At 39.3% G+C, this 26704-nt stretch overlaps 1 protein-coding gene across 7 annotated transcripts in view; it reads right to left on the minus strand.

Moving 5' to 3' along the window:
* The window catches only part of CCDC102B (coiled-coil domain containing 102B), a 278297-nt gene that overhangs the window by 186156 nt on the left and 65437 nt on the right, over window positions 1–26704 (minus strand). For all 7 annotated transcript variants that reach the window (XM_086372206.1, XM_086372204.1, XM_086372209.1 and 4 more), the window contains one exon: window positions 15696–15812. In XM_086372206.1, coding sequence (XP_086228332.1) covers window positions 15696–15812 — 117 coding nt within the window. The remainder of the gene's footprint in view (window positions 1–15695; window positions 15813–26704) is intronic.

Genomic DNA, 26704 nt, shown 5'->3' on the forward strand with positions numbered 1-26704 from the left:
CCCTATCTTTATAAACCTCTGCTCTATCTAAAATTTTGTCCCTTTTTTATTACTAGAGTTTTTAAATTATATCTCTTAATTAATTTTGCCTGAATGCTTTTTTTTCCCCAAAAAACCAACTTCTGTCTTTGCTAACTCTATTCTACTTTTTTTGTATTAATTCCTAATATTGACTTTCCCTCTTTCTACATTCATTGTGATTTTTTTTCTGTTAGCATTTAGTTTGCTAATTTTTGTCTTTGATATTGGGTTAATCTGGATATTTCAAGAAGCAACTCTTACAGCTGGCGTTTAAAATACAGTAAATTGACTGCGGGGACTGCATACGAGAGAGAAAGGGGGAGAGACAGGAAAGGCCGAGAACAGTCAGATTGGGATCAGGAATGACTCCGCATGAGGCAGAGACAGGGAAGGAAGGCAGATTGGGTCTGATCATCTTGGATATCAGTGCCTTCCTCGGAAAGGGAGGTGAGGACACAGAGGAGTTTTTGAGTCAAAGTCATTAGTGAGAAGGGTTGCATGTCCCAACACCAGGAGGCCCGTCTTTGGCTGGGAGTTGTCTATGAGAAGCGCACTGTCATTCCCTGGATTTCAGACAAGGGCAGCTGGGGTTCTAGGTTAATTACACTCATTGTAATTGAGATCTGAGAAGCACTGTCCCACAGCAGACATAACCGTTTCCCAATATGGTCACTGATGTTAAAAATATCCCTGAATTCTGCAGCATCCCTCAAGACTTCGTATTTTTTATCCTTCAGCCTTAAATTCCATTAAATTTCTCTTTGACCTATGTTACTTAAATGTCCATTTTACAATATCAAAGAAATAAGTTTCTTAAAGTTATTTTTCTGTAAGCAATGCTATGATAAATGACCACCTGGGGTCAAAACAGAGTATCCTTTGGGGATCACATCGTTTAGAACATGACCATAGACTAAAACTTTCTTTCTCAACACAGCCTCCAAAAATCAAAAATGGAAAGAAACAAAATCACCTATTCCACTAGTATAATTTAGAGATGGTACAGAAACCTTCCGAGAAGGCAGTGGCGCCCCACTCCAGAACTCTTGCCTGGAAAATCCCACGGACGGAGGGGCCTGGTAGGCTGCAGTCCATGGGGTCGCTAGGAGTCAGACACGACTGAGCGACTTCACTTTCACTTTTCACTTTCATGCATTGGAGAAGGAAATGGCAACCCACTCCAGTGTTCTTGCCTGGAGAATCCCAGGGATGGGGGAGCTTGGTGGGCTGCTGTCTATGGCGTCGCACAGAGTCGGACACGACTGAAGCGACTTAGCAGCAGCATAGGAACCTTGATTCACACACAACAGGGAAGATAAATATCCAAGAGCCACAGAGCATTCTCTGGAGACCACGTGGCACAGTCAGAAAGACAGTGTGCAAAAGAGAGCAGACCAATCAGGGTGGACATCCTGCAAGAGGAGACATCACCTACAGAAGGAAGTATGGATACTAACAAGGGATCTGAGACCTGGAGGATCAGAACTAGCAACTGGTTTCCTCAGTATGTGTGGCCCTTAAAACCTTATACTCACCAGGCTATATTAATAGGTACATGGGAAACCAATGTATTTTGAATACACTGTGCCTGCTTGCTCAGTCGCTCAGTCAAGTCCAACTCTTCTGCCATCCAATGGACTGTAGCCCACCAGGCTCCTCTGGCCATGGGAATTCCTAGGCAAGAATACTGGAGTGGGTTGCCATTTCCTTCTCCAGGGGATCTTCCTGACCCAGGGATCGAACCCAGGTCACATGAATCTCCTGCACTGGCAGGCAGATTCTCTACTGTGCCACCTGGGAAGCCCATTTTGAACACATCAAATGTAGTCAAATGTAAACACATCAAATCATACTCCCAACGAGTATGTTATGCTCATTATGCACTCCTCCCATTTTGATTTATTTTTTTCTTTCAACCTCTCAGAAGTTTGAAACAGAAGGCTCTCGTCTTTTGCATTTGTACCTTGTCTTCTTCCCATCTCCTCATCTAGTTTAAGGCACATGCTTCCACAATGTCTCTCTTGACACGAAAGCACATTTTCTAAGGGCAGCATTTTTGAGGATAATAGGAAAGTTCTCAATCAAATGCCTCTAGCATGAAACAGAATATTTCTCTCTACTGGAGATTTGAATCCTGATTCAGTGCAACTATATTGTAATATATGTAGTAAAGCCATTTTGAATTTGAAGCATTGAGGGGAATACTTAATATGAAGACACAAAAGTGTTAATAGCATTATAAAATGAATTAGCTAAATTCCGTTATTCCTCCCATGGAAAGCAGTAAGCAGGATCTTGAAAAAACTGCACAGAACCTGCAGGCCAAGGGAACAGAAGTCCCAAATGCATGTGTGTGAACCAAAGAGAATAAGACCCAGAAGGCATCACAGCAGAGATCTTAAGAAACCAGAGGACACTGAGAAAACCCAAGGTCCCTCAAGGTTGGGATTTCAGAAATGTGCAGGGATTTCTGAAGACATAGGCTGATCCTGAGACTCTAACATTTAAGAGTTTTGATTAATGCAATTTCTTCTATTACCTCTGACAACCCAATCTTTAGGAGACTGTTTTCTACCCAATGAAAGTTAATAAGAATTTACAGTTAAAGACTTTAAATCTCAGATTGTAATTAAATCACCAGCTCAATGGATGTGAATTTGAGCATACTCCGGGAGATACTGGGCTTCCCTGGTGGCTCAGACAGTAAAGAGTCTGCCTGCAATCCAGGAGACCCCGGTTCAGTCCCTGGGTCAGGAAGATCTCCTGGAGAAGGGAATGGCTACCCACTCCCGTATTCTTACCTAGAGAATTGCATAGAAAGAGGAGCCTGGCATGCTGCAGTCCATGGGATCAAAGAATTGGCCATGACTTAGCAACTGAACAACAACAATTAAATCATGAATCTAACTTAGCCAGAAAACTTTCCCAAAGACCTAGTCATCTGGAAAAGATACTGCTGTTGAGATACCCAAGTAAAGACATTCAAATCCTGCATTTCACTCTACATCATTTAAAACCCTTTCTGAAAAAATAAAATCTGTTACTTGAGGCACTTAATACTTCCTGGTTAAATGATCACTGGTTTTCATCCATTATTCAGTTTTATATTTATCAGTTTTCTGTAACTCCAGGACAAGTGACAGATTTCATCTTGGATAATTGGACTATTTAGACTTATATTTGTCTAAATGACCAGAATGCATATCCATGTGTGACAGTTTGATTTTCACTTTTCCAAGAATATTATTTTTCTCTGATGGTTTACTCATATCACATATCTTTTTATAGATTCTAGTTCCTGAATTTCATCAATAAGAACTCAGAATGTGCCAGAATGCTTAAATCCATAACACTAACAGGCTTCTAAATTAACCTGCTTGCAAACGTCAATATCCTCTTTCAAAATTATATAATCATTTCTGATACATTCACCATATTCTCAGTAATCTAGGTTTCTTTGCTAGAACATGTAAAGTCAATAAGAAGTATGTGATACAAGTGATTTAAAAGAATTCAAATCAACACCTATTGTGGCAATCTCAGAAAATTAAATTATGACGGCACCAGATTTCTAATTATATGACACCCTTCTCATTAAAAAAGATTCCATTTAAGTATGTCAGTAAATAAAGTCTCAGGTATTTCTTCATCTAAAATTCCTAACTAGCCCAACTCCCCCACCATCACACACATCGACTTTGTAGCTCCCCTAGAGTTGAACATATGCAATGAACTGTATGATTTTTTGATGAAAGCTGTTTTCTCCCATTGAAGGCAGTTCTCTGAGGTCAGGCTCATTTATACTTTTGACACCACTGAACTACTATTAATAGATCCTAGCACAGCATGCAGTAAGTCGCTTCAGACCTGTCTCTTTGTGATCCTAAGGACTGTAGCCCACCAGGCTTCTCTGTCCATGGCATTCTCCAGCAAGAATACTGGAGTGGGTTGCTATTTTCCTCCTCTAGGGGAACTTCCTCACCCAGGAACTGAACCAGTGTCTTCTGCCTTAGCAGGAAGATTCTTTACCACTAGCGCCACCTGGGAAGCACAGTGAAAGTGAAAGTTGCTCAGTTGTGTCTGACTCTTGGCAAACCCTTGGACTATGCAGTCCATGGAATTCTCCAGGCCAGAATACTGGAATGGGTAGCCGTTCCCTTCTCCAGGGGATCTTCCCAACCCAGGGATCAAACCCAGGTCTCCCGCATTGCAGGCAGATTCTTTACCAGCTGAGCCACAAGGGAAGCCCAGGAATACTGGAGTGGGTAGCCTATCCCTTCTCCAGTGGATCTTCCTGACCCAGGAATCAAACACGTGTCTCCTGCATTCTTTACCAGCTGAGCCAGGGAAGCACAGGAGGACCATACGTTATTTCCAGAATTAAAAATTGAATTTATAATTTAAGAAAACACCTTGAAAACATTTTCTCTTTTAAAACAGAGAATAAAATACTTTCTACCCTCTGTGTTCCCCCTCCCACCTTACCTTCAAAAAAAATTTGGGAATGAATTGCTCCTAATTAGACTATGTTCCTCTCCTAGTAATCAAATTATTTGCACAAACAACATAACATATAGTTGAGTAAGAAGAAAAGGAGGAATTTTTTATCTACTGTCAAAAGCCTCTTGATCAAAGTGAAATAGGAGAGTGAAAAAGTTGGCTTAAAGCTCAACATTCAGAAAATGAAGATCATGGCATCTGGTCCCATCACTTCATGGGAAATAGATGGGGAAACAGTGGAAACAGTATCAGACTATTTTTGGGGGGCTCCAAAATCACTGCAGATAGTGACTGCAGCCATGAAATTAAAAGACACTTACTCCTTGGAAGGAAAGTTATGACCAACCTAGACAGCATATTCAAAAGCAGAGACATTACTTTGCCAACAAAGGTCTGTCTAGTCAAAGCTATGGTATTTCCTGTGGTCATGTATGGGTGTGAGAGTTGGACTGTGAAGAAGGCTGAGTGCCGAAGAATTGATGCTTTTGAACTGTGGTGTTGGAGAAGATTCTTGAGAGTCCCTTGGACTGCAAGGAGATCCAACCAGTCCATTCTAAAGGAGATCAGTCCTGGGTGTTCTTTGGAAGGAATGATGCTAAAGCTGAAACTCCAGTACTTTGGCCACCTCATGCGAAGAGTTGACTCGTTGGAGAAGACTCTGATGCTGGGAGGGATTGGGGGCGGGAGGAGAAGGGGACAACAGAGGATGAGATGGCTGGATGGCATCACCGACTCGATGGACGTGCGTTTGAGTGAACTCTGGGAGTTGGTGATGGACAGGGAGGCCTGGCGTGCTGCAATTCATGGGGTCACAAAGAGTCGGACAGGAGTGAGTGACTGAACTGAACTGAATATCCCAATATGTTAAAAAAACAAAACCCAACTCTTCAATATATTCTCCTACTCAACAAAAATGCTCTAATTTTTTTTACAAGTCAAATTATGCAGTTAGACGTGAGCAAAACAGGGTGGTCTAACAGAAAAAGATGCAAGATAATCTCTAAACCCCACCGTAGACACCCTGCAAGTGGCCCAGGGGAGCTCATGGATAGGCTATTAATACAAAATAACCACAGACTTTTCCAACTCTGGGGCTCCCTAGGCACACAGTGGATACAAACTAACCACAGGGGCTTCTCCAACTTGGGCACATTACACCTTGAAGCACAGCTGTGTCCTCAAGTGACCTTAGGCAGCCCGGAGCCTATAAAAGGCTCATAAATATTCTATACATACATACATCTAATTAGAACAGGCTGAATTATGGGAAAGACATGAGCAATAGAGCCTGCTGCTTTGCAACTTGCAACAATCAATCAAAACTGTCATTCCATGCCCACCTAGATGAATATGTAAAAGCCTTGTCTTGAAAACCATGTATCTCATCATTCCGTTGCCAGTCCCTCTCCTGGTTTGGCCCACTTCTTCCTTGAGGTGTTCTTCTGTTCTTTCTTCAATAAACTAGTTTTTGCCACTGTAAGACTTCAGATTCTTCTTTGCATCCCTTACTAAGAACAGAGGCCCACCAGGAAGGATCCTCTTCGACCCTCCCTATTGTGTAACAGTCAGAACATTCTTTGTATTACATTTATTTGCTGGCAATACTACAGTCTTTAGCTGTCTCACCTGTTACTCCCTTTACCACTCACAGTCCTTACCTCTACTTTTCCTCTTTACGTAACTTCGATGCTATTCATCCTTCACATCTCATCCTCAACACCTTTTCTATGAGCTCACATAGATCACTATTCTCCACCCATCTAAGTACTTAACACACTGGGTTTAACTGTCTGGGTTGGTTGGTTTGCTTCCCAAGGTGGCAACCACTCTATTGAAACCCCGGTGCTTAATTCGAGTACCAAGCATACTGGATATTGTTGATAAATATTTGCTGAACAAATGACTGAATTAGACAATGAGAGGATGAGCATATAAACTACTATTTCATTGCCTGGCTTTGTTTTTCATTTCACTGTCATTTTGAGAATCCAGTTGGTACGCACACATGGAGAAAATTTGCCTTAAACCCCAACAATGACACAATTGCTGAACATGAAAAAATCTTATGTTACAAAATGTTTATGTTTTATCCTGCATAAGCAAAATAAAGAAGACTACTTATATAATCACAAGTTAAATTTAACATGTTGCCCATCTGGGCCTTTTTGTCTTAATAAGCAGCATTTTAAAAGTAAATAAATATAGACATTCTGAAAAAGAGAAAAATGAATATATTTGGTTCCTTCAGCTTATATCATACTGCATTCAGTTAGGATTAGGAAGAAAAAGAAATCATTTAAAGAGCATTGGTGGGAGGGAGGTTCTAGAGAGAAGGGATATGTGTATTCTTATGGTTGATTCATGTTGTATGGTGGAAACTAACACAGCACTGTAAAGCAATTATCCTCCAATTAAAAATAAATTAAAAAATAAAGAGCATATTCTAATATGATGTGAAAAGATTTTAATATGAATGAAGCATCAGAGAAAATGTGTCAAAGGCGTGGGGAGGGGGACACATCCAGTGCCGTTGTGGGTAATTCACTAATGTCAGAAAGGGACCCTGTGAAATGAAGGACTATGTGGTAACTTTTAGGTTCTTTCCAGTTCCAGACTCTCATGGTCTTTGTCCATATGATCACTGGAGATTTGCCTAAGCGTCAATGCGTGAAAAGATATAATTCAAAACACTTGGTGATTCAAGAATAGGAAAGGATTCCACTCCTTTGGCAGGTATACAGACTAATTTTGGAGCCAGATTATTCACATTAAAAGATGCAACACCCTCACTGGAGACCTATTTGGCACCAGAATCTGTGGTCAGTGCAGTACCCACCACGCTCCTCTGTCCATGGGATTTTCCAGGCAAGAGTTCTGGAGTGGGTTGCCATTTCCTTCTCCAGAGGATCTTCCCGACCCAGGGATCAAACCCAGGTCTCCTCCATTGTAAGCAAGACACTTCACCGTCTGAGCCACCAGGGAAGTCCTTACTGTAAGACAGTGCCTTAAATTCCAAAAAGTTTACAGCTGAGGAGAGGAAGAACACATGCATATTATAGAAGTATCCTGAAGTCTTCTATGGGATATCACAGAATCATCTACAGTGTTACTAATGTGTAAAAATCTGATTGTCATTCCGATATAGGATCTACAAAATGAAATTTGAATAACAAGGGAGAAAATATGTATTCCTTACATGCCTACTACATATATATAATATACAATGTTTAGTACTTCACATATATGGATGAATTAATTCCTTTAGATGAGCTATTACTTAAACTCTATTTTGCAGACAATCAAACAGACTCAGAAAGCCTACGTAGGGACTTTCCTTGTGGCTCACAGGTAAAGAATCTGCCTGCCAATGCAAGAGACATTCATTTGATGCTTGGATTGAGAAAACCCCACATGCCATGGAACAACTGAACACGAGCACCACAACTACCGAGCCTGTGCTTTAGAGCTGGGAGCAGCAGCTACTGAGCCACGTGCTGCAACCACTGAAGCCCGTGTGCCCTGAGCCCATGCTCTGCAAGAGAAGCCACTGCATTGAGAAGCCTGTTCACTTCAACTAGAGAAAAGCCCTCGCAGCAACAAAGACCCAGGGCAGCCAAATATAGATAAATAAAAAGTATTTTCTAAAAAAAGAAGAAGAAAACCTATGTAGTTGTTAGGAAGCCAGATGGCAAGAAAGTGCCAAGGTAAGAATTTGGACTCAGGTCTCTGGGACCCCAAAAATGGAAATAAAGATGCCTATTTTCAGAGGAGTATATAGAAAGGGTGGAACTTGTCATACATACTGAGAGAGGACTAAAAGTTCTTAACTGTATTTTTGAGATAATTGTACATTCTTAAGCAATTGTAAGAAATGATTAAAATAGATCCCAAGTGCCATATATACTGTTTGACCCAGTGGTAACATCTTACAACTCTATAGTTGTAACAATGTAATAACCAGATGTCAACAATAATATAGTCAAAATAGGGGCCATTTTCATCAGAAGGATGTATCATGTTGCCTCTTTATGGCCACACACACTCCCCTCCAATCCCTCCTTCATCCCCTGAAACCACTAATCTGCTCTCTGTTTCGAAAAATTTGTAATTTCAGTACTGTAATACAAATGGAATTATGGGCTTATGTTATCTTCTAAGATTTTTCACTCAAAATGCTTCTCCAAAGATGCACCCAGATTGCTGTACAGATAAAAAATTCATTCCATTTAACTGCTGAGCTGTATCCCAAGGTATGGTTGTAAAGGCTTATTGTTTCCTCATTGAAGGTATTGTTTTTGTATCCAAGTTTTGGCATTTACAAACAAAACTGCTTTAAAGATCCATGCGTAAGTTTGTGTGGATATCCGTTTGCAAGTATACATTCTCATTTCTCAGAGAGAAATACCCAGGAGTGCAATTTCTTGGTCATACGAGAGTTGTTATTTGGGAACCCACCAGACTGTTTTCCTATGTGACTGTATGATTTACATTTCCTACAGAAAGGTGCATGGCCAGTAGCTCTGCATTCTCACCAGCATTGCTGTTGTTACTAATTTCTATTTTAGCCATTCTGATAAGTATGTAGTTACAAGCTCACTGTGGTTTTAATTTGCATTCCCTTGATGGCTCATGTATTGACATCTTTTCATGTGCTTACTTACTGGAGACAATTTATCTTAGTTTTCTTTCATCTGAAAATGTCCTAAAGGACACGTTGACTGGATATAGTACTTCGAGTTGACAATTCTTTTAGAATTTGGACAAGTGTGTGCTACTTTTTTCTGGCCTCCATGGTTTCTGATGCAATTTTCACTGTCATTTGGATTATTTCTTCCCTATAGCTCAGGTGTAATTTCCTTCCTGTTGTAAAGATTATTTTTTCTTAATTATCCACACGTTGACTAATGTGTCTTGATGTAGACCTACTTAAGGTTATACTAATTGGGGTTTGCTAAGCATCTCGACTGCAGATTTGACCCTTTTCCTATATTTGGAAAATTTTTACTCTATTTCTTTGAGTAATATTTTCAGCCCACATAATATCTCCTGTCACACTGGCCTCCAGAGGCTTAAATGTTTGATATTTGTTAGCATCCCACAGGCCCCCTACCACAATCCTTGTTAGCAAAGGTTTTTTCTCTTCCAGACTGTTTCAGACTGAATTCTTTCCCTTGTCCCTTCCATTCATAATTTTTTTTTAAATTGTGGTTACTATGCTTTTACCTTCTAATCTTTCCATTTGTTTCTTCTTTGTATTTTCTATTTCTCTGCTGGGGCCAGTGGTAAAGAACTCACCATCAATGCAGGAGACCTAAGAGACTAGGGTTCAATCCCTGGACTGGGAAGATCCCCTGGAGCAGGGCATGGCAACTCACTTCAGTATTCTTGCCTGGAGAATCCCATGGATGGAGGAGCCTGGTGGGCTACAGTCCATGGGGTTGCAAAGAGTCAGACATGACTGAGGGGCTAAACACAAGTGGCTATGCATGGCTACTTTTTCTATTTGTTTCAAGCATGGTTACTATTGCTGATTAAAGCGTTTTTATGATGGCCACTTTAAAATCCTTGCCAAGGAATGCAAACATCTCTGTCTTTGCAGAATCGGCATTTCTTGCTTGCCTTTTTCATTCACTCTGAGATATTTTGGTTCTTGATATGATGAGTAATATTCAGTTGTGTTCTGAACATATTCAGTATTATCTTATGAGACTCTATTTTATCTAAACATAGGTGGGTCCCTCTGACACACCATTCTGAAAGGTAGAGACAGCACTAACTCATTACTTCCAGATGAAGGTACAAGTCCAGGTTCCCCACAAACCCCCACTGATACCTGGGTGGGGATGCCCCCTGCTGGAGGGGGATGGAGTCCCCATTTCCACTAGACCTTGTTAGGGGGAGAGGGTGGAGGTGATACAGGCTCCCCACCTGATTTTCACTGACACCAAGGAAAACGTCTGGGGGTCTCATTACTGCCCAACGGGGATGAGACCCTGGCTCCAACTCAGTCTTTGATGTCACCACTTCAGAAGAAAGGACTGAGCAACTTTCTACTGCCTTGCAAGAGTGGAAGTGTAGGCTCCCCGGTCAGCTTCATTAACGGGAGTTGAGGTGGAGCACCACTGTTCTCTGTAGTTATTTGGTGGGTTAGAACATTTCTCGTCTAGACGTTTCCTGTCTTGCTAAGCTGGCCATTCCCTGGTCCTTCGATTGGAGTAAACGGATTTCAGTTGTGTTTTGTTTTCATCTGATTCTATTGTATTTCCAGGTTTCTGGCCTCGTCAGCTCCAATTCTGGGATATATGCTGCTGCTGCTGCTGCTGCTGAGTCACTTCAGTCGTGTCTGACTCTGTGCGACCCCATAGACGGCAGCCCAACAGGCTCCCCCATCCCTGGGATTCTTCAGGCAAGAACACTGGAGTGGGTTGCCATTTCCTTCTCCAATGCATGGAAGTGAAAAGTGAAAGTGAAGTCACTCAGTCGTCTCCGACTCTTAGCAACCCCATGGACTGCAGCCCACCAGGCTCCTCCATCCATGGGATTTTCCAGGCAAGAGTACTGGAGTGGGGTGCCATCACCTTCTCCGTGGGATATATGCAGGGAAAAGAAAATCAGGGAACTCACCTCATGTCATTTCTTAGGTTCCCAGGTACCTGGCGGAAGGCCACTTCTCTTCAACAGGGAGAGTCCTTTATGTTTGATTTACATATAGTGTTCACAGTTTCTATGTGACTTACTGAGTTAAGTGGGGAAAAGTATGGGAAGACCCCCTGGAGTGTGAAACGCCAACCCATTCCAGTGTCCTTGCTGGGAAATTCCATGGACAGAGGAACCTGGCAGGTTACAGTTCCTGGGGTCACAAAAGAGTTGGACACGACCAAGCGACTATACTACAACAACTAAGGGAAAAGCATATCGACTTAATCTTTCTGAGATGAAACAGGAATAAGATGTAAATGTGTGAATAGGTGAGAAGAAAAAACAACAAACCACAGAAAAGAAATATGAAATCAAAACTCCTGAAAATTTGAAACTGAATTGTAAGTGATAATTTTTTTTGAATAATACAAGATAGACTAATTATTTTCTCTTGGAAAATAACCCAAAAATTTGGCCTAAAAAATGTAATGCGAGTGTTTCCTGATTATGAGTTTGCTTTCGAGCAAGAGCTAGGTTGTAGAAAGAAGTAATGATTTCTTCACTCGGAATGCCAGTCCATGTCCATTCTAAACAAACTCTCCTTTCTAGTTCAAGGGGTCTTGATCTTAAATGTGGAGAAAAATGAAATGCATTGGTTATGCACATGCATATATGCATGGTGGTGTTAGTCTCTCAGTCGTGTCCTACTCGTTGTGACCCCATGGATGGTAGCCCGCGAGGCTCCTCTGTCCATGGAACTCTCCAGGCAAGAATCCTGGAGTGGGTAGCCACTCCTTTCTCCAGGGGATCTCATTGACCCAGGGATTGAACCCAGGTCTCCTGCACTGCAGGCAGATTCCTTACTGTGTGAGCCACCAGAGAAGCCCCATTAACACATCCACACATGCACATGTTAACATTTATTTATCAAATGACTCCATGCTTAGAGAATTCACCTCATCACACGCTGACCAGAAAAGTCAATGTTTTAAATACTATGGAGCCTTTTTTTAACTCAGGGCTGCATTTTAAATTTCTTTGACCAATCCAATTTCCAAGATCGTCATCAAACTACTTCTGAAAGAGGCTGGGCAGATTGAAAGACAAGCAAAACACACTCCTCAAAGAGTTGGACACGACGGAATGACTGAACAACAGCAATCTCTGACTCAATGGGCATGAGTTTGAGCAAATTCAGGGAGATAGTGATGGACAGAGAAGCCTGGTGTGCTGCAGTTAACGGGGTCGCAAAGACTCAGACACGACTCAGTGACTAAACAATAGGTGAAAACAATATTGTTATCAAATTGGTGGGTATTAGCAACAAACAATTTCAAAAAAGGTGTCCATGATACATAAGAATCATCAATGGTTAGAAAATCATGATGTCTGATATGAAAACACTATTTTTTAATTCCAACAATTAAAATCAATCACATTTCCAGAGTCATTGCTTTAGTAAATCCACAAGAAGAGGAGAAACCAAGGTAGCAGTGTCAGTTACTGGCTGCTGATAACACATGGCTTCAGGATTTAACTCAGAGCTGGTAACCTTTGCTAACTAAGCTCCTAACCTGCTGAAAATCTGACCTGAGTGTGCGTTCCTGAGAAATTGGAACTAAAGGAGAACAGAGGTAAAAGATGATCTCAATAACATTTGAAGTTGTCTTTGTAACCTTGAGCAAGGTTAAGTTCTCTAGGATGCTTTCCATTAAAAGCAGCTAAGAATACACAGAACCTAAAAGTGTTAAAATATGAAATAAGATTTTATATTTCAACAACCCAGCAGTATATATTGATGTATGCAGTAAGTTCTCAGCAAATGGTAGCTATTACAATAAACATTATACCAATAAAAATGAACAACTAGAAGTGTGTATTTAGTTCAATAAAATACAAATTAAAATGATCTTTTTGGCCTATCAACTAGGGAAGTATTAAAAAACAATAATATATATTGTTGGCTATACAGTGAACATGCTTATACATTGCAGGTGAGTACGAATATAAATTGATATAATTTTCTAATGGACAATTTGGCAGTGTGTATAAAATACTGAAAAAAATAAACATTCTTTTGAAAAAGTCTATTTCTAGGAATTTAACCTAAGCCATTTTTTGAATGTCTAAAGATGTGTCTACCCATGCATATTTACTGCAGTGTTGATTACATGTGAAAGTGAAAGTGTCAGGCTCTCAGTCATGTCTCACTCTTTGAGACCCCATGGACCACAGACAGGCTCCTCTGTCCACAGAATTATCCAGGCAAGAATACTGGAGTGGGTAGACTTTCCCTTCTCCAGGGGATCTTCCCAACCCAGCGACTAAACTCAGGTCTCCCACATTGCCGGCAGATTTATATATCTAATAATAAAAGTAAGCAGATTTTAAAAAATAGATTATATTAAATTACAGTATAATCACCCAATGACTTTTATACAAACATAAAAAGTCATGATATGATCTTAAGACCTAAATATAACCAGTGTAAAAAGTGAAACAATGCAATGGTTATGTCTTCTTTTCAAAAACAAGATCACAGCTTCTATCCTGGTTTAAAATTCAAATGAGCACATATACCCACCTACACAACACACACACAGGGGCTCACTGTTCCTCTAAGAATTTCTCCCAATATTTGTTTTCTTTTGAAAAAAGTCTTCTTTCTTCAGTTTAATTCAGCTGAGTATAGCATTCAAGTGCACACAGCCAAAGACATAGCCAATTCATGTCTACATTAGCTTTCAGCATTAAGAGCTTCACTAAGAATTTCAAAATAGCAAAATTATGTCTCACAGTGCTTGAATGTCTTGTGGGAAAGTGTCTTTAGGTGGGCAAACTGTATAGAATTTAAGATACATAATTGAGCTCTATGGAGGTGAAATGGTTTCCTCAAATGAGTCTCGGAACTTTCTATTACACCAAACTAAAAAAGTTGCACATCAGAGATCCTGTATTGCTATGGTTCCCCAAATACCCTGAAAATGAGGATCTAAGACAAAATTGCCAGCTTTTGAGGAGAGTAAGAACACCCTTATGTGACTTCCATGCATTTGTCTCTAACTCCTAAATAAGCCTGCATTCTACGTGCTGTTCAGTACCTCGTCAAAGATGCTTCTCAGATCTCAGGTCCAAGAAGCGGTATCTACCTTGATGGTTTGGTTCCTCTTAGAAAACAAAAGTTGAAAGAGCCATCATTTGTTTTTCCCTTTGACGTAACTGTTAGGAACAGATGTTTTCAACAGGTCGGTCTTTCTCATCAGGGTGTCTCCATATGCCCTGCCTCACCCAACACTCTTTATATGACTCAGAAGAGGTGACAAGGGAAAAACTAATCTCAGGCAGAGCTAACTACCTCAGCTAATTCCCAACAGTAAAGCACTCTGCCTCCAACACTTTTCCCCTGCAGTGTGTAATCTTTTGAAAAATCCTGTGTGGTACCCAGTATTTCCTCTTACTTCCATACAACCTGTAAACTGAGACTCAGAGGCTTAAGCAATGGACCAGGATAAAGTAATCAGTAAGTGATGGAGCCGTTTTTGCTCCAAAATCTATGCATTTTCCATTGTGCTATATCACCTGATATAAAACACTGTGGGGTGAATTCAGTCTTGACAGAATTTTATAAGGGAGAAATCTTCTAATACAAATTACTTTCCTCCCAGTCTATTTTTCACTTGCTTAATTCCATTTCCTGAATTGTTCCTACACATTTGTATCTAAGACATCTTCCAGAATTACCTGTTACAAAATAAATAATTTATGATTTCCCACTTTTAATGCACTAACACAGTGTTCTATAAAGCACAAACAATTTATTCTCCCCTCCTATCTCTGAGGATAATTCCTTCGTTATCAACAAGGCTAATAAAACAGAGTGTATCATCTGAAAATTAATTTGTTGTTGGTGGTGTGGGAGTGGAATATAGAGATTTCCACTATTTTTCTTGGTATATCTAAGAAATGGATTAACTATAACCAAAATGACATTGTTCTGCCTACAGCTAGTTGCCAAAGGCCACGTGAAATTCAACCAAGAACTACATGCAACAAAACTTGTATGTCATTATTCCAGATAATATCTTAACATATCAGATCCCAGGCAGCTAATCAAAAGTTTAATGTGTTTATTTACAGTAAAATGTATCAGCTATCGGGTGCTTTTTTCAGTCAAATAATGTCTTTGTAACGTTCAGATAATTCAGACAGAGTGTTGGGCCAACATGATTTCACAGTATTTTAAATCACATTTTAAATCACCAGACTTCCCTGGTGGTCCAGTGGTTAAGACTCTGTGATTCCACTGCAGAGGGCATGGGTTTGATCCCTGGACAGTGAACTTAAGATCCCGTATGCCTTGCACTGTGGCCAAATAAATAAGTAAATCACATGCAAACTGATGTATTATTTTTTTATTTTCAGCAGCATTCTTTTCCATAAAATAACCTAAGACTCCCCAGTTCTACTTCTTAGGACAGCGTATCATTTAATAATCTTCAGATGTGTTTTAGTCGCTACTCTATCCAAAATCTTACCTCTGCTCTTAACTCATAGGCCACTCTGTCATTGCTGTTTTGAGATTTTGACTCTTCCCTTAGAAGTCCTGATACTTCTTCCATTTCATTTTTATGTTGACCATGAAGAATGTCAAACTGCCAAAAGAAAAATTCATAATCACAAATTACAAAGGCTGGTTCCAGGATTATTCATATTAGTCTTTCATTTTGCTTTCAGTTTTTTTTGTTTTTTTTTTTGTGGAATCTGATTGGTTTTGTTGTTGCTATTATAGGTTTTGCAGCTGAACCATGTACTTCTTTACACTTGCAGCTGAAAAATCCTGTGTTGTTGGAAAAGCAAATCAGCAAATCTTCATTAATCTAAATTCACCAATTGAAAATTAGACAAATCTCCGTTACCTCCACACATTCTTAATAATTGACCAACCGGATTCTAAACTAATCCAATTAATTCTGATCTTTCATTCTTGAATATTAATGCCATAGTATTCTTTGTAATCCTACTTATGTATATTTTCTATGAAATATAAATAGTGCATAGATCATAGCAGAGATAAATTTGGGCACTGGAAACAATACATCTATATGACACTCAAGTTTGTAAGACATATGTAGAACATCTATAGAAGATGCCAATTAATTGCCATAGAAAACTATGGCAGGAAAATGATATAAACAAACTCTGGCACATGCAGACAATGGACTATTATTCAACACTAAAGAGAAAAGAGCTGTCAGACAAATGAAGAGACATGGAGGAAATTTAACACATATTACTAAGTGGAAGAAGTCTATCTGAAAAGGCTACATACATAAAGATTCCATCTTTATGACATTCTAGAAAAGGCAAAACTATGGAGACAGTAAAAAGATCAGTGGTTTCCAGGGACTGGAGGAGGAAGGGATGAATGCTTGGAGCATAGAGGATTTTTAGGGCAGAGAAATTATTCTGTATGATAAACTCTAATGATGGATACATGTTGTTACAATAGTGAACGTCACTCAGTTTTATCCAACTCTGAATCCCATGGACTGTAGCCCACCAGACTCCCCTGTCCATGGGATTCTCCAGGTTAGAATACTAGAGTGGGTTGCCATTCCTTCTCCAGGGGATCTTCCTGACCCAGGAATCGAACCTGGGTCTCCTGCATTGCAGGAAGATTCTTTAACATCTGATCCACGAGAGAAGCCCATATAGTTATACATGTATAACATGTTGATATATATTTGTCTAAACCAATAGAATGTATAACACCGAATGAACCTTAAAGTAATTTGGGTGACTGTGTGTCAATAAATGAATAAATTGGGTGAAGGATTTTGATAATGGGAGAAGCCACATATGAATGTGGGGTGGGAATTACATGTAAGTAAGTGTAAGTGAAAGTCACTCAGTCGTGACCGACTCTTTGCAACCCTATGGACCATGGTCTACACAGTCCATGAAATTCTCTAGGCCAGAATACTGGAGTGGGCAGCCTTTCCCTTCTCCAGGGGATCTTCCCAACCCAGGGACTGAAACCAGGTCTCCCCATTGCAGGTGGATTCTTTACCAGCTGAGCCACAAGGAAAGCCCAAGAATCCTGGAGCGGGTAGCCTATCCCTTCTCCAGTGAATCTTCCTGACCCAGGAATCAAACTGAGGTCTCCTGCATTGCAGGCAGATTCTTTACCAACTGAGCTATCAGGCAACACCACCTTCCATTCAATCTTGCTGTGAACCTACAACTACTGGGAAAAAAAATTGTCTATAAAAAGAAACATAAGGATGAGAAAAATCCTAGAAATGCAAACAATGATTTTCCCCTGTAGCCGTTCTTAGAAGTTTTCAGCAGGATCATAACATTTGATATACATTTAATATGTGGATATATGCACATGTGCTTTTTGTTTTGTTAACATGTTTTTTTCATACTATGTAGATAAATATTTCCAGAATTAAAATTACATAATTGGCACACAACCAGACAATAAATCAGAATATAAAATCTATCATTATATCACTTATGTAAAATTTTTAAATAATGTTACTCATGTTATTATTGTTAATAATAATATTGCATGCTTAGTCACTCAGTCATGTCCAATTCTTTGCAATCCTATGGACTGCAGCTCATCAGGCTCCTCTGTCCATGGAATTCTCCAGGCAAGGATACTGGAGTGGGTTGCCATTTCCTACTCCAAATAGTAATATTAAGCATATACTAATCTCAAGAAACCAGGCTTGATATACAGTTCCTTACTTAATGCTGACAGTAATCCTTTGTGTTAGGTCTGTTTATTACCCCTTAAAGAAAAATAAACCATATTTTCACTAGGCTTAAGTAACATTCCCAAATTCACAAAGCTAATAACTGGGGGAAGAAAATTTGAGAATGTTCCTGCCAAATTCATTACCTGAGTTATTAATCATAAACCAATGCTCCATCTATAATTATAAAACTTAGTGTCTTAATAATTTTCTGAAAAGCAATAAGCTTATAGAAATAGATAGCAGAAGGAGCATAACAAAAGACACCAACACCCCAACATACTAGAAAGGGACCACAGTGAAAGGAGGAGCTGATTTGCCAACTACACAAAGGATCCACGTCCAGTGCTGGTAATGTGGAAAATACACCATGCGAGGCAGGAGTGCAACAGGACATCATGCAACAAAGTCCACTAAATGGCTGTCTCCACACGTTTCTCTCCACTTTCATGTCGGTTAAATAGACAGCGTGGTGCTAATCGCTGGCCAAAATAAAATAAAGGTCATTTTTCTAATAAAAGAATAACAAAGTGCAAGCAACAGGTTTGAGACTGTTCATCAGAATAAAATTTAACTCATGCTGGTAATTGAGTGCCCCTCATTTCACTTCTGAAATCTTGGTCATTACTTCCCAGGGAACTAGATCAATAATCAGCCCTTCTGTTGTCAACAGAACTTTCAATAAACCCCTCAAAGGAGAGAAGAGGGAGGAAAACACATTTTCATACATGGCAGTAGAGGGAATCCACATAAATTACCTAAAATAATTCCATTTTATTTCATCATTGTGAGTGGAAAATCAAGGATCTCTGGACATCGGTAGAGCCTCAAGAGTATTAAAAAAATGTGACCAGGACTAAGGAATAGAATGTCTGATTAAAAAAAAAAAAAAACAGGAAAAATGATACAATTTCAGATATGAAAGAGAATGTTTTATTAAAAATTTAATCACTATCTTGAGGAAAAAATGCATACATAATTGTTTTTATTGTTCATGTCCAACTCTTTGTAACCCCATGGACTAAAGCATGCCAGGCTCCTCTGTCCTTCACTATCTTCTGGAGTTTGCTCAGATTCATGTCCATTGAGTCAGTCATGCTATCTAACCATCTCATCCCCTGCCATCCCCTTCTCCTCTTGTCCTCAGTCTCTCCCAGCAGCAGGAAAGAATGCCTCTCCAATGAGTCAGCTCTTCACATCAGGTGGTCAAAGCATTGGAGCTTCAGCTTCAGCATCAGTCCTTCCAGGGTTGATTTCCTTTAGGACTGACTGGTTTGATCTCCTTGCAGTTCAAAGGACTCTCAAGAGTCTTCTCCAGCACCACAATTAGAAAGCATCAATTTTTCAGGCCCAGCCTTCTTTATGGTCCAATTCTTACACCCATACATGACTACCAGAAAAACCATAGCTTCGACTATACAGACTTTTGTTGACAAAGTAATGTCTCTGCTTTTTGATATGCTGTCTAGGTTTATATATTTATAAATATATATTACATTCATAAATTAAGGGCAAAGCTATTTCAAATTTTAAAGAACAATAAAACAACATTTTTAGCATATGCTTAGTCATCCTTCCTTCAAATAAAATTTACTAGAAGAGTTATAAAACAGAGTTAAATATTGGAGGGTACCCATTCCCTTGATGCATTCAATCCTTTGGACAGCTCATGCACACTCATGGTACTGCACGTCAATCAGAACTCTAACAACCTCCAAATGTCTAGTTCCATCCTGAAGGTGTTCCCCTGAACTCCTGATTCACACACCCAACTTTCTACTTATCACTTCCATAGGATTCCAAAGCTTAACATTTTGTAAAGACTAAGTACTTCTCCTTCAAATGTTCCTCTGCTGTGCTGTGCTTAACGTTGCTCAGTCATGTCCAACTCCGTGCAACCTCATGAACTGTAGCCCACCAGGCTCCTCTGTCCATGTGATTCTCCAGGCAAGAACACTGGAGTGGGTTGCCATGCCCTCCTCCAGAGGATCTTCCCAACCCAGGGACTGAACCCAGATCTCCTGCATAGCAAGTGAATTCTTTACCATCTGAGCCTCCAGGGAAGGGCAAGAATACTGGAGTGGGTAGCCTATCCCTTCTCCAGGGGATCTTCCCAACCCAGGAATTGAACCAGGGTCTCCTGCACTGCAGGTGGATTCTTTACCAGCTGAGCCTCCAGGGAAGCCCTGTTCCTCTGCTAGTCTTTGCCATCTCAGCAAAAATCACTTCTATCCTTCCCTTTGATCAAGCCCAAAATATTTCACTTATGCTTAATATTTTTCCTTTGATGTGCCATATTCAGACTAAAAACAAATCAGCTAAACTTAGCCTTTACATAATTTACTAAATCCATTCACTTTCTAACTTCACCACTACTGCCCTGGTCAACCACCATGATCTCGGTTATTTTAATAAGCTGCCACACTCTCTGCTTCTCCTTGTGGATCTGTATTTTCTTTCTCAACACAGCAGTCAAATAAAGCTTTTTATAAAGTCAGTCAAACTATGTAATTCCTATATTCAAATCTTTCCTCAGGCTTCCCAATCCATTCAGAGTATAAATCAAAATCTTTATTAGCCTCTTAGTTCTATAACCCTCAGTTCTGGTCTCTATTTATTCCAACCCCTGATTCTAAACCAGCCACTCTGACTTCATGTTTCCTACAGACTTCAAACAAGCAAGAACAAAAAAGAAAATAAAAACAATAAATAAAATATTATAGAGCTAAAGCAATGAAAATATAACAGAAAAAAATGATTAGCATATTAATGAAACAACTATACTCCCTCCTATTAAAACAATGAGTTATTTTCTTTAACAGGTTCTTGCTGGGGGCAAATTACTGAATTCTTCCCAGCCTTGTTTCAAATAATGAAAACGAAAAGAGTGGAAAACAAAATGGAATTCTAGTTTCCTTCCTACTCTAAAAGATTCTAGAGTCACGGAGTTCCCCAACCACACCTTGCTACATTAGAAATATCTTTGTAACATAGGTAAAGAAAAAAATGAGTTATTTTGATCATTTAAAAATATTTTGAACTCAAAACCACCTTAATTTTGCCACTTAGCTCTTCAACTTAAGGTTTAAACTAATGGTGTGTGCTTAGTCTTTCAGTCTTGTCCGAGTCTCTGCAGCTCCATGGATTGTAGCCCACCAGGCTCGTTCATGGAATTTTCCAGGCTAGAATACTGGAGTGGGTTGCTATCTCCTACTCCAGAGAACTTTCCAGACACTGGGATCGAACCCACGTCTCTTGTGTCTCCTCCACTGGCAGGTGGATTTTTTACCACTGGCACCACCTGGGAAACCTTTGGATTAATGGAGCTATAACTAAAAATCTCTATGTAGCAACTGAAAAGTTAAAAGTCATGGACAGGCAGATGCTAAAAGTTATTAATTCAGCAGAATTATGAGTGTCATCCACAAATGATATATCACATTAGTTAAATTGGATATGACAGAAATAGGAGGTGTCTGATGAAGGGAATGAGTCAACATCAGAAAACATTTTCCAAGTTTATGTTCTTTTATGTAAAATTCATTTAAGTGTAGTCTCTTGCTGCAATAGTTTTTTTTGAAATTGCATCATAATATAATTCCAAAATTCCTCTTCAAAGTTCCTCTTTTCACACTGCAGTATTTGTGAAAGGTTAAATCAGGCAACTTATCACATCTCTGACTTCAGAAATATCTGCCATAATTTGCTTCTGGAAAATTAGCAACATTATATGTAAATGTTTACTTTAATACATTTAGATTAGCATAGAGTGGAAAATCTTTCTGGGGAGGATGTCTAGAAAACAAAAATATTGTGTAACATAAATTAAAATATTTTCTTATTTAATCGGATAATATAGGAGAAGGAAAACGCATTCAATGTTCAGTTCATCACCAAACATCATGGTTTCTTTCACTTGTATATTTCTCAACTTTCCACATCTCTGCACATCCCCCACCAAGCTTAGGGCATCTGATTATTTCTTTCTGGATTACGTGACAGACTCAGAACCGTTTTTTCATCACCCATGCCTTCCAATTTCTTCTTTACACTAAACTTTGAGTCATTTTTTATTAGAATCATATTGACCTTGGTCAACACACTTCAGTGGCTCTTCCCATTGCTTTTATGTTGATACATAACATTTATAATTTGGCTTTGGGGATAAGTATTGACTATCAGCTAGTTCAGAATATATGACCAAGTGTTTAACAGTTAGGCAGGTGAGGATACCAGATTCTCATGAAAAGTGAGGAATGTAGGAAGGAGACTGCCCCAGCAGAAGGCCACGCAGGCACCTCCCTGGTGCTCCAGGGGTTATGACTTCACCTTCCAATGTAGAGCATACAGGTTCCATTCAGGACAGGCAGCTAAGATTCTACATGCTCAAAGCCCAAAAAAAAAAAAAAAATAACAGAAGGAATATTGTGACAACCTGAATGAAGACTGAAAAAAAAAACCAGGAGAAGGCTCTCCAAATGCCACTCTCCCAGGGACAGCTAGCAACAAGGTTCAGCTCTTTCAAATAATTTGAATTAACCATAAGCATACAGAGAAGCCTCCGAAATGTCATCACTTATAGATTCAAAACTTAGTCAAATATTCTTTTAAGTAAACTTTACCTAATTCCCTCCCTCAGCCTGAAAAAATGGTAGTAAACAGACTAAAGGATGTGTAACTACCATTAACACAAATTTTACTGTATCTTTCAAGTCAAAATAAAACACTGATTTTAGTGGTCTTTAAACTCTTTTGCTCTCATGCTAAAGTATCCTTTACGTTTTTAAAGTGTGTCTTAAAATATTATATTTATTTAGATTCAAAAAATAAAATTTCTGGTGAATTTTATCTATTGACATTTTAAGTAAAATGGTTGTATCATGCTTCACGCTGCTGCTGCTGCTGCTGCTGCTAAGTCGCTTCAGTCATGTCTGACTCTGTGCAACCCCATAGACAGCAGCCCACCAGGCTCCCCCGTCCCTGGGATCCTCCAGGCAAGAACACTGGAGTGGGTTGCCATTTCCTTCTCCAATGCATGAAAGTGAAAAGTGACAGTGAAGTTGCTCAGTCATGTCCAACTCTTTGCGACCCCATGGACTGTAGCCCACCAGGCTCCTCTGTCCATGGGATTTTCCAGGCAAGAGCACTGGAGTGGGTTGTCAGTTCCTTCTCCAATGCTTCAAGCAATGACATACAAAAACTACATAAATGTAATATTCATTCTCATTTGTTAAAAAAATTATATCATTAATTTTATTTCTTAAACTTTTATTTCTATTCCTTCTCTTTCATGTCATCACACTGTAACATGTGTTTATACTTGAAAAGGTTTTTACTCTATAAGATGCAATAGAAATATGTACATAAAATATGTATGCATATATTACGATTGTAAGGTTCCAAATGTTAAAAAGTGTATCTTGGATTGAATTATTTTAAAGATTATTTCAGGTACATGGTTTTGTAAAAATAAGACCAGATAGCACATATTGTGATACATAATTGTTAAATATAAATTAATCATTTACTGGCAATGCATCTTTTAATGAGATGGACACATTTTTCCAATTAATTTGTGTATCCATGGATGAAATTACTTATTGATAGAAATGAAATAAGAATTATCATCAGTTTTATTTATTCTTTTTTAAATATGAACCCTGAGAAAGTTGATCACACATCAGTTTGTTAGTGCTACATGGACATCCAAAAACCACATGCTTCTTATAGGAAGAATACACTACCTAAGAGAACACTCTGAAACAATTACTTACATTAAACTTAGTGATCCAATGAACCTTTTGTAAGAAATATAGAGGACAGACATATTAAATAGCACCACAGGATGCAATCTCTAAACCCCAAAATAAAACTTTATAAGATAAGTGACTTGGCTTTTTAAAAGGAAAAATGAGAAAGAAATATAAAGAAATATAAAGAAATATAAAGAAAAACCTACATATTAAAACACACTTACAAAGACATATCCAATTAAAATGTCTGAGCCTCATTTGAGTTTTTATTCAAATGAGTCATCTGTGAAAATAAAATTGATGTTTATTTAAATACTGGACATTTGAACACTGAGTATTTGATATTAGCAAAGTAATGTTAATTTCTTAGGTTTGAAAATGATATTGCTGTGTTTAACAAAAAAAGAGGCCTTATGTTTTGAGATATAAATGAAAATGCTTCCAGATGGAATAATGCAATTGGGAATGGGGATGAAGATCATAGAGGTTTAAAAGAGTCCAGCCATGAGACAATAATTACTAAATATAGTGTATGGGGTTCATTGAGGTTCTTTATATTATTTCCTGTTTTTGTATATAGAACATGAAACTACAGAACATTAAAGTTTTTAGGGAGGCAAAAGCATGTTTTAGATTTTTAATTTTAGAAAACAGGATTTTTAAGGATTAGCATCGTTTAATTCTTAATTAAATATTGCCTGAAGCTGCACATAATTACTATAGTGTAAGACTAGAGGAAAACAACAGAATGGGAAAGACTAGAGATATCTTCAAGAAAATTAGAGATACCAAGGGAACATTTCATATAAAGATGGGCTTGATAAAGGACAGAAATGGTATGGACCTAACAGAAACAGAAGATATTAAGAAGAGTTGGCAAGAATACACAGAACAGTACAAAAAAGATCTTTATGACCCAAATAATCACGATGGTGTGATCACTGACCTAGATTCACATCCTGGAATGTGAAGTCAAGTAGGCCTTAGAAAGCATCACTACGAACAAAGCTAGTGGAGGTGATGGAATTCCAGTTGAGCTCTTTTAAATCCTGAAAGATGCTGTGAAAGTGCTGCACTCAATATGCCAGCAAATTTGGAAAACTCAGCAGTGGCCACAGGACTGGAAAAGGTCAGTTTTCATTCCAATCCCAAAGAAAGGCAATGCCAAAGAATGCTCAAACTACCGCATAATTGCATTCATCTCACACGCTAGTAAAGTAATGCTCAAAATTCTCCAAGCCAGGCTTCAGCAATACCTGAGCCTTGAACTTCCAGATATTCAAGCTGGTTTTAGAAAAGGCAGAGGAACCAGAGATCAAATTGCCAACATCTGCTGGATCATGGAAAAAGGAAGAGGGTTCCAGAAAAACATCTATTTCTGCTTTATTGACTATGCCAAAGCCTTTGACTGTGTGGATCACAATAAACTGTGGAAAATTCTGAAAGAGATGGGAATACCAGACCACCTGACCTGCCTTTGAGAAACCTATATGCAGGTCAGGAAGCAACAATTAGAACTGGACATGGAACAACAGACTGGTTCCAAATAGGAAAAGGAGTACATCAAGGCTGTATATTGTCACCCTGCTTATTTAACTTATACGCAGAGTACATCATGAGAAACGCTGGGCTGAAAGAAGCACAAACTGGATTCAAGATTGCCAGGAGAAATATCAATAACCTCAGATATGCAGATGACACCACCCTTATGGCAGAAAGTGAAGAGGAACTAAGAAGCCTCTTGATGAACAAGAGGAGAGTGAAAAAGTTGGCTTAAAGCTCAACATTCAGAAAACAAAGATCATGGCATCCGGTCCCATCACTTCATGGGAAATAGATGGGGAAACAGTGGAAACAGTGTCAGACTTTATTTTTTGGGGCTCCAAAATCACTGCAGATGGTGACTGCAGCCATGAAATTAAAAGATGCTTACTCCTTGGAAGGAAAGTTATGACCAACCTAGATAGCATATTCAAAAGCAGAGACATTACTTTGCCAACAAAGGTCCGTCTAGTCAAGGCTATGGTTTTTCCTGTGGTCATGTATGGATGTGAGAGTTGGACTGTGAAGAAAGCTGAGTGCCAAAGAATTGATGCTTTTGAACTGTGGTGATGGAGAAGACTCTTGAGAGTCCCTTGGACTGCAAGGAGATCCAACCAGTCCATTCTGAAGGAGATCAGCTCTGGGATTTCTTTGGAAGGAATGATGCTAAAGCTGAAACTCCAGTACTTTGGCCACCTCATGCGAAGAGTTGACTCATTGGAAAAGACTCTGATGCTGGGAGGTATTGGGGGCAGGAGGAGAAGGGGACGACAGAGGATGAGATGGCTGGATGGCATCACTGACTTGATGGACATGAGTTTGGGTGAAGTCCGGGAGTTGGTGATGGACATCGAGGCCTGGCGTGCTGCAATTCATGGGGTGGCAAAGAGTCGGACACGACTGAGCGACTGAACTGAACTGAACTGAAGACTAGGAAAAATCAAATACTCATGTTTGAATATATTTTATTAGGGCTAACGTGTGTGATTTAACTTCACCAAGTAAGAAATTAGTACCAACTTTGGTAATAATGAAAGAATATCTTTCTTTTCTGCAAAGTTTTAGAAATTGAAATGTTTTTCTTTGTTTTCCTGTTTAGTCTCCGTCTCTTGATGACCTATACATCTGATAACCTATGTATCTGACCCTGGTAGCTCAGCTGGTAAAGAATTTGCCTGCAATTCAGGAGACCCCAGTTCAATTCCTGGATGGGGAAGATGCCCTGGAGAAGGGATAGGCTACCTACTCCAGTAATCTTGGGCTTCCCTAGTGGCTCAGCTGGTAAATAATCCACCTGCAATTCAGGAGATCTGGTTTCAATCCCTGGGTCTGGAAGATCCCCTGGAGGAGAGCATGGCAACCCACTCCAGTATTCTTGCCTGGAGACTCTCCATGGACAGAAGAACCTGACAGGCTACAGTCCATGGCGTCCCAAAGAGTTGGACATGACTGAGCAACTAAGTATATGCACCCGAACATCTG

The sequence above is a fragment of the Bos grunniens genome, chromosome 24, assembly GCF_055505025.1.
Source record: "Bos grunniens cultivar Pamir isolate PY7600 chromosome 24, Bosgru_T2T1.0, whole genome shotgun sequence".
NCBI lineage: Eukaryota > Metazoa > Chordata > Mammalia > Artiodactyla > Bovidae > Bos > Bos grunniens.